The sequence below is a fragment of the Cydia strobilella genome, chromosome 6 (genome assembly GCF_947568885.1).
Source record: "Cydia strobilella chromosome 6, ilCydStro3.1, whole genome shotgun sequence".
NCBI lineage: Eukaryota > Metazoa > Arthropoda > Insecta > Lepidoptera > Tortricidae > Cydia > Cydia strobilella.
The window spans coordinates 11,583,304-11,593,185 of NC_086046.1; the positions used below are offsets into that span (position 1 = coordinate 11,583,304).

General features: G+C 35.6%; 1 protein-coding gene across 2 annotated transcripts in view; it reads left to right on the plus strand.

Annotated features, from left to right (window-relative positions):
• The window catches only part of LOC134742105 (uncharacterized), a 32,329-nt gene extending 26,096 nt beyond the window's left edge, over window positions 1-6,233 (plus strand). Inside the window, exons 1-4 of one of the 2 annotated variants that reach the window (XM_063675055.1) lie at window positions 785-1,162; window positions 2,794-3,083; window positions 3,165-5,050; window positions 5,375-6,233. In XM_063675055.1, the coding sequence (XP_063531125.1) occupies window positions 1,110-1,162; window positions 2,794-3,083; window positions 3,165-5,050; window positions 5,375-5,857 (2,712 nt within the window). In that variant the 5' untranslated portion in view covers window positions 785-1,109 and the 3' untranslated portion in view covers window positions 5,858-6,233. Of the gene's footprint in view, window positions 1-784; window positions 1,163-2,793; window positions 3,084-3,164; window positions 5,051-5,374 lie in introns of those variants that run through there. The other variant, XM_063675053.1, reaches the window with a different exon arrangement.
• Window positions 6,234-9,882: the final 3,649 nt, after the last annotated feature.

Below are 9,882 nucleotides of genomic sequence, written 5' to 3' on the forward strand. Positions count from 1 at the left end.
AGGTTCAATATAAAAATTTTCCTTATCCTCAATGTCCTCATTATCCTCTAAAATTGCCAATGCCTCGTGTACGCAGTGTACAAAATATGACAAAACTTTATAAAAAACGATAAAATATGATTACTAAATAATACCGTTTTGATCTTTCGATAAAATGTAAAATCACTATCGTGTATTACTAAAAACAATAAAACTACTTAACAGATAGAAAACGAAAGGTTGTTGAAAAAATCGCACGGGAATCGCCTAGTGATCCCGTACGGTACCAGTAACTTTAACACGCGGTAGTTATAATATTTATACCTACCGGCACTAGTTAAATAAATTAAACTAAAGCAATGTTACTAAATTAAACGATTTTGCAATAACATTCGTTATTTATCTGTTAGTAAACTAAATATTGTAACTTACTTGAACGGCGTAAACATTTTTCCGCGAAATTTGCGATGCACCTTCTTTGACATTCGATCACACGCAACTGATGAAAATAAGTACTGTTTTAGGTTAACAATCGGCAGCGTTATGTCTCCTAGATCAACTTTCGCCAATAAGAGCCCGTCTTACGCGTCGCAATTTGGCCAATCACGCAAAAATAAAAGTAAATTAATGGTACCATATGGTACCGCTAGTCTATAATGGGTTAATACAATAATTATGATTTGAAGTAGTGTGAAACGGAACGTATTTTGTTTGAAACACCGATCAGTGTCTAGTGACGTCACTCCTGTAAGTCAACATTGTCAACTAATTATAGGTTATAACTTGTAAAGGCAAACTGTATCATTTTAAATGAATAGTAGCAATTTTCGAATGAAAATGAAAGTAGGCTTTACTCAGACTCCAGAAACTTTCCAAAAGTTAGCGTCGACATGGTTTTTGTTGAAAGTGCGGAGTATTCAAGCGTAGAAATAAAAGGAACTAAACTTGGAATATTAGTGGCATTGTTGTGACTACCTGATGTTGATGGATAGTCAATTTTTCATAGTTTACAGTGCTTTTATTTTTATTTATAAAAAAAAATCAAGTCTAAATTGGGCAACTGACATCAAGAGAGGAACCACATGGGAACCACGGACGAACAAAAATATGGCTTGTGACAAGTGACAAGCATGAGTGACGTCAACAAGAACTGTAGATCCGTTTTGGCGCGAAAGTTTAAATTGTCAGTTTGTAACAGCAATTTTTGACTATAAATTACAGTTTTTAATTTTTTATACACATGGTCTATTCTACATTCAATTCTTTGAAATGAAACCAAAAATGAAAATATTGCATCTTGTCTTTACATTTCCGGGGAGTGCGCACAGGAACTGCATGACCTGATCCCAGCTTCCCCTTTCCATCATCGGACATCCAGGCGCGGGGAGCGAATGCACCCGTTCGTGGTCCACGTTCCATTTGTTGGCACGAAACGTTTTGCCTCCTCCTTTTTGGTACGGACGGCTAAGGAATGTAATGCGCTCCCGCCATCTGTATTCCCTGATCAATATCACCTCGGTCTCTTTAAATCAAGTTAATAGGCTGTTACTGATACGGTGAGCTCCATCTTAGGCCCTGTCTTCACTTTCCATCAGGTGTGAATCGCCGATCAGTTTATAATATTAATAATAAAAATTTTGGGGAATAAAAATATACTTAATGTTTAAATTCGAATATCTTTTGACAAAAACGAGAAAAGTAATAAATGAATATAATAATATAAAAGTATAAAGTTATAATAAAAAAGTAAACACATGTTTGCGTTGTTTAATGTTATTGAATTTGTTTTATAAACAAATATAATATTAATACATTACGATACAAGTGCGAAAAGTAGGAAATTCACAACGAGTGGCGATGGCGATAAATTAAAACATGACCTTCACTAGTGCGGTAATTATCACTTTACGTGCCTATGTTGAAACTGTGCTACTGTAAAACGTTGTACGATACACGTGCAAATTGGTAATTCGTAACTTGTATCAATTAAAAACACTCCATTCGGTCGTATTTTAATTTATTAAATTGCTACTCGTTGCAAATTTCCTACGTTTCGCACTTGTATTATCGTAATATACTATTTCATGTATGTTCCTATTTGTTTACCGTATTCTCCGTTAATAAAGTACAGGTTTATACCTACTTGTTTTCCAATGTCACATACGTTTGTTGGCAAGTAGTTGTTACTCAGTTTGGCTTAGTTTTATGCAGACTGAATTATGTCTCAGAAAAACAAAGTCGTAAAGTACCTATGTGACACACTGCCTGGTATATTATACAGGCCGAGCAAGAAGTAGTCAAGTCAAAAAAGTATTAGGTACCTATATAGATAGTCTCAACCATCGATAATTCGGTCAATACGTACCTATTGCCATTTATAAAAAATAAATTAAGCTTCGTGTGTCACAAATAGGTATATAGCAGAGTTAAATTGCATGACTAACATGATAAGATAATGTATTAAATTGTGCAATTAAAATTTGCAATAGAGCTAAGTAATGGCTATAATGTCCAAGCTAGATAATTGTGCTGCTTTTATAATGGACATCTTTTGCTCTGAAGATTTAAAAGATCATACCGACATTACCGACTGATACTGTCAATGGACGGAAGTGATAAAAGAAGTAAAGTTACAAATCACATTGATAACGACCGAGAACTTGTTTATTAGCTTATCGCCGATGTCATTAGCTGTGATTTCATTAGATAGGAATTCATCGTTAACGTTACGCTATCACTGACTTCCATATCCTTTTATTGTAGAATTTTTTTAAATTATCATGTTGGGAATGTTTGTGATGTCATTGGTTTCAGAGAGATGTATCAAATCAAGAACAATCCAATGAGCGAACGCGAGCACGGCATCGACGAGGCGATGGTGCGGCATCACAAGCACGTATTTTTTGCGGACAGGCTGCAGGAGTGCGTTCAAGAACATGTATATTACCGCAAGCAACGCGGACACCGCGAGCCGCTGCTGGCTCCCAGACTATACATCATATACGACAATATCGAGGCTAGGGAGCCTGGTGACACGTCAGACTACAGCGCGGTTCTTGATGCACCTTTCTATAAACTACGCGTAGAGGATTGTAGAGAACCAGGTAGGTCAGCTAAATATATGTTCTGAAATATAACCTGGACACGCATCCAAATCTAATACTAAAGCTATTATTTTTCCACAGGATATGTTAAGTTAAAGAAGCTTGAAGTACTAGAAAGCTCTCTATCAAAAGAAGCACAAGAAGAAGAACACAGAGACTCGTTTATGAATTCAGATGATAGTCTATACACTGATTCAGAAAAAGAGTCAAATGGATCAGATGATGCTCCGTCAGAAGGAAAAGGAGAAGAGTTACTCCAAAAGCTTAAAAACAAGATCGAGTCCAACAATGCAAGTACTTTTATCAAACCCAACGCTAAAATAAATCAACATATAGTAAATGATACAGGAAGGAGACGCAGTGGACCGATAAAACCGATAACTTCACCTGGAAATATTTCAAATATGAAAGCTATAAAACTAACAACTCCGTCACTGCTTGAAGAGGTTGTAACTGAAAATACTTTTAAGGTAGAGAATAAAGATAAGGAGACAAACGAAATTAAAGGTAGGAAATCAATTTTAAAGACGTCTCGAAGGCTGAGCGGACCTGTCAAGGATGTTAAAGTCATGGGCAATCAGATACGTCTTGACAATACAATTGCTGAAGACACAGAGACGTCGGGTTACCGATCCACATCTAGCAGTAGACAAGAATATGAAAATGATTCTGACTATGGATATGCCACGATCAAAGAATCTACAACACCGAAAAAAGTAGAGATAACCAGTCAATCTAACTACGCACTTAGCTCGGGAGTAGTACCAGATGAATGCTGGACATCCGTTCAAATCCGCTCCTTTGAAAACTGGAGTGAAGACGAGGATGAAGAAATAGATGATGCAGATTCAAAATTGTCGCCATGTAGAAATCTATTCGAAACCCATCATTACTTAACATCTACAAGCTTTATGGCGAACTTTGTTGACAATTTTATGATAAAATTGGGATCAAGCCTAGGACTCACTCCCGACTCTGTGAACAATGCTATGACGCAAGGAGCTAGTATATACTGTGACATGATAAAAAATGGCGATAAAATGAGTTATGAAGTATTTCCCGCTCTTTTTACTTCGTGGCCAAATGCAGCTAATAGATGGATTATACGTGAAAGGAGAAGAATCACTAATCCTCGAACCAATTTTGCATATCAATGGCCGTCCAAAAATATTGTCAATAAAGCTATAAATTTTGGGTGTTTACTTGTACCTATTGGATTCAGGCCCAAACGAGGATTGAACCCTGATCAGAAGTTGCAGTGGCGAGTTACATTTCCTGCTGCCGAACGTTATCTAGAGAGTTGTTTAGCGCATGCTCACCTAAGATGTTATTTATTTGCACTGGTATTGCATAAGACTTTTATGGAAAATCAAACCTCAAAAATTGGCATAGACGCAAATCATTTGAAAAATCACTTATTCTGGCAGTGCGAAGACAATTATGCAAGGTGGCCAGAAGACCGCCTAGGCGAAACTTTTAAATTGTTCATAGACACTTTTTACAGTAATTTCACGCAAGGAAGATTCCCAAATTACTTTATTGATCATTGCAACGACTTTAAAACTATACCCAATCCTCTATTACGTGAAGTACAACGACAATTATTTGATATTAAAGAGTCTCCTGTTATGCACATGCTTTACGCTCTAGAAAAAGTCAAATACACTAAAAAAGAGTTTTACCCAAAGTTCAACTGCCTCAAACTCTATGAAATCCTGACATGCCGGAATCCTTTGCGAATACTGAATCCAAACATCAATATGCCTGTTTCAAATCGTAAAACCAGTACGGATACTGAAGACGAATGGGACAATAGGGGCATGGGGAAAATGAACGACAAAAATTATCTGTGGAATAAAGAACGGCATCGACAAATACAAGATACAAAACGTAAGGGCCAACTGTATAGCAAGAAACACAAGACGGACGGAAAAAGTGAAAAGCACGAAATTAAAATTGATAAAAATGTAAGTGTCTACATCTATAGGTACCATGCACTGTTGATTGACGCCAAAGCGCCAGAGCGCATCGGTTGAATGTGTATAGTAAAAGATCCGTAAATTACAACGCACACGTGCACATACCCACACTAATCCGGTGTGCACAGGCCTTAATTATGGTCCAACACTCGTGATTTATGTTTATAGCGCTTACTGTAAATGATAAAAATTTAAAATCGAAGAATTTCTTTCCTAAAGTACCTAATATCTCATGAACTTTACTCTCTGCTAAGTTGGTAACTTGTAATCTCATATTTTTACGTACATAATTTTTGTGTTTTTACTTTGCAGAGAATATTGCCGAGGAAAATGGAGTCAGAGCGAAGACGTCTGGTGTTCGAGTTTTTTATTCCTCACTTCATTGCAATGGCTCGCTCCAGCGAAACATTCGGCGATATTCGTCAAGCATTAATCTATTTGGAGCAAGCACAAAGGCTTTGCATGCTTTTGATGGAAGAACCCGCTGGTGAGATTACCGCGAATGGTTACCTAGATGTTATTCGCGACAAACTGACGGATTGCCAGAGAAAGTTGGTCAATCAAGTCGGTTACAGATTGACACCGAGAAGTGAAAAGCATGTGAACCGCATAGCTAACTCTCATGTCCATCTTATTCGCAAACCACGCCATCGGTTCGAGCACATTATCAATCAGGATTCACCGACTGACAGTGCTGGCATCCCCGCCTTCACTTTCGGGGACATTGAGTACACTGGGAAGTCTAGTGCTTTAAATTTAACAGATACTTATGATGATGAAGAATCAAAATTGTAATTTAATATTTTAACCGTCGCGGGTAGAAATACCTACCTGGATAACAAATATACCGTAACTAAAAAATATTCTTCCTAATGCATGAAGGTACATTTTATTCTATCCATTTTATTTGGCTTATTGGGTACCTATTATTTGACTCGTCAAAGGTATGACTGGCGATTGTGATGCGGCGTTCCGTGGCCGTATCATATACCTACATATACCTATATTAACTATTTATAAATACCTATGTATAAATCATCTTACAATTCAATTTGAATGTGGATGCCACATTACAATTGTCTCTTTGAGAAATTGAATAAGTAACATATTCTAAGATTTCTAAGACTTTCACTTCAACTTTGTTTGTAGTGTAGGTTTGTAAATTTATAAATAAGAATCTCTAAATATTTTAAAAGGTTGTATATGCTCATCATTAAATAGCCTTGCACTGATATTTTTTTTTTTTTTAGGTAAACTATAAATAATATACTAAATGTGAACTAAGATTATTTTTTCTTTTTACCTAATCAATTTATTCTGATTATCTAAAGTGGTAATAAGAATTGGATAGTGTAAATGTTTGGAGGAGTGCTTACGTTATGTTGTGGAACAAATCACATACTTATTATGAAATAAAGTAAACTTTATTTTTAGGGTATCATAGTTATATTTTGACAAAAAAAAAAGGCTTACATATGTAAATCGATACAGTACAATACAAATCCTCTTTATTGCACAACCTTAAAATACATGTACAAGGAAACACACATAATACATAAAGACAGAGGTCAACAACAGGCGGCCTTATCGCTAAAGAGCGATCTTTTCCAGACAACCTTTAGGTAGTGGAGAAATGAAACTTATAATTTAACTAAATAGGATCGATATTCTATTGTCTAAACTAGGGGCAAGTGCTGTACCTACCTGTGGACGTGTGATACGCGTTTACTTAGACGACGAATTCTAGCTCTAGCGGTACGATAGCTCATTAAAAGCCTGTGATAATGTAAGACTACTTAATAGGTTCCTTATTATAATTAAAAGTTGGATGATATATCGACAGTTTTTGTTAAATAATAAATGGAGAATCTGGAACGTGTCGACGGACAGAAAGAAAAAAACCGGCCAAGTGCGAGTCGGACTCACACACGAAGGGTTCCGTACCATTAACTATAAAAACGGTCACCCATCCAAGTACTGACCCCGCCCGACGTTGCTTAACTTCGGTCAAAAATCACGTTTGTTGTATGGGAGCCCCACTTAAATCTCTATTTTATTCTGTTTTTAACCGACTTCAAGATTTCAAAAGGAGGTTATCAATTCGGTTGTATGTTTTTTTTTTAATGTTTGTTACTCCATAACTCCGTCATTTCTGGACCGATTTTGAGAATTCTTTTTTTGATTGTAAGTATATACATACAGATTGGTCCCGTTTTTGTCAAAACGCAGTTCTGATGATGGGATCCAGGAGGAATCGAGGGAACTCCTCAAATTTTAAAGGCTTACATATAGTGATTTTAGTATTTTCATCAACAAATCAAGCACTTACATTTAAAAAAGTGACATTTGATGAAGTGGAACTGCTGATGATGATCAGAACGGAACTCTTCAATGACGCATAGTTCACGTTTGGCGATTTGTCCTTTTCGTTATGTTTGTTAAGCAAGTTAGGTTTTCAAGAAACATTTTTGTCAAGCTCGAGTTCTGATGATGGGATCCATGAGGAATCGAGGGAACTCCTCAAATGTGAAAGGCATACATATAGTGATTTTTGTATTTTCATCAGCAAATCCAGCATTTACATTTAAAAAAGTGACATTTGATTAAGTGGAACTGCTGATGATGATCAGAATGGTACTCTTCAATGACACATAGTTCACGTTTGGCGATTTGTTCTCTTCCTTATGGACCCAATCCCAAACTTGGACCCGGACTCGGACCCGGACCCAGGTCTGGACATGGACCCCAACTCGGATCCGGACCCGGACCGAACTCTGACCCAAACTTGGACCCGGACCCGGAAATGCTACTAGAAAAGTGGGTTAGGTTAGGTTAGAACTGTGACCCTTACAGAAACGAAATGCTATCAGAAAAGTAGGTTAGGTTAGGTTAGAACTGCGACCCTTACAAAAACGAAATGCTACTAGAAAAGTGGGTGGTTTTACCTCCTTTTCTACATTATTAGGCAATATTATAATAATTAGGAAATTAGGCAAAATTAGTCAAAAGATGGATTAGGATAATTACGCTAAATATGCTGTCTATTTATACATCGTATCTGAAGGATACAATCTTGATATTTTATGTCAAAAACAAAACAAACTATACCAACCGATGAAAAGGCGCAGTTAAAGAGGTATTTCCCGTTCGATATATGGATATTACGTATCATTTTATGATTAATATGTACCGTATCTGCAGTATAGTTCCATAAGTCTCGTGAAATAGGTATTGAAGTAGAACTGTGTCACTTTGTAAAATTGAAAAATTAAAAAAAAATTGCTAATGATATTATTTTCAAAATTGCTTTCTTGGGGTTAGACATGAGGATATCACGTATCATTTGTGGTATATTGTACAAAAAAAAATCAGCCATATCGTGTTTGGAGGAGCCCAAACTTGGTATGTTTGGAAAATACTTTTTGTTTTAATTTAAAAAAAATGCCTGAAATATAATGATGTGATATATTTTTAGAATCGCCTTAAAAGCCCTTTCGTATGATACCACACTCGATAGGTTTTGCACATACGATACAAAAAAAATAATGTTTTACCCCGCAGCGAAATTTTTTTAGGAATTGCGGGTCAAAATTTTTGTTTTGGCCTCTAGTATGTGTGTGCCAAACGGCTAACCTGTACATCGATTTGCGGTATTTTTATACGAACGGGTTAGACTAAAGATTTTTACGCATTTTATATTGAAATATATTTTTAAGTAGTACTTATGTTTCTTCTTTGTGTTGATTTAAAATGTTATTGTCAAAATTTTAATTTTATAATATACGAGTAGGTACATCTACATATATATGTATAAAATAACGGTATAGCATGGTTTTTAACAGTTGTTAATTGTTAAACTTAAAGTTATTATTATAAAAAAATGCATTTTATAGTTTATGAATTTAGTTACTGTTTAAGTAGGTTAGTACCTATGGTCAGATCTTTTATAAATATGGCGCATCGGTGGCGGTGCATGCTTAATCTCCTAAGGCCCAAGGTCCTACCTATAGTACCTCTTCTGTTTGATGAAATCCTATTCAATTGGAACAAGGTCGATTTTGGTTTGCTTCGTTAAATTTTCCAACAACGCAATGTCAACTTTTTCCTACACTATAGGTTCAACTTTCAGTGGCAAATTTTGGATTTTTCATTTGTATGGGTGGGCCTTAGGAGGATATAGATTGGACGTCTGTAATGACATTCATATCAAATTTCATAGTCTCTGTGCACTGTTTTAGATCACATAAATTATGTTGCAATGAAATCAAATATTCTATAGTACATTGCGCAACGAGGGGGGTAAGTGAAATATTGCGAAGAAAAAACTATATTTTATGCGAAATAACTCTTAAATATTCGTCGGTCATATTGTCATATTTTGACAGGTATCGAAGGCACAGAACTTAAAGGCTTGAAAATTGTGTAAAAATATTTTAAACGGCTATTAAATTAATCAAGTTATACATTTTTAAACAAAAAAAATGCTAATTATAAACCTTAACCTTAGTATTTTAAAAGTAAAACTCATTTATACCTAGTTGATACGTATGAATGAGTAACATAATATAAAAAAGCTATAACTCCCTAGCGAGTTATAGCTTTTTTTTCTCAATCCATAACTCCTGCGGTTACAATAAGTATAGGCCTTTATGTCCTGCAGTACACCTGCATGAAATAAGGTCTTATTCGAGCAAGTGTGATGAAAAATAAATGAATAAATGGATAAATGAATCAATGTTAAAGTTAACAATGCATTTTACAGTTTTGGGTAGTTCTATGCGATTATTCAGTCGCACCAATCGCTTCATTATCATTCCCAC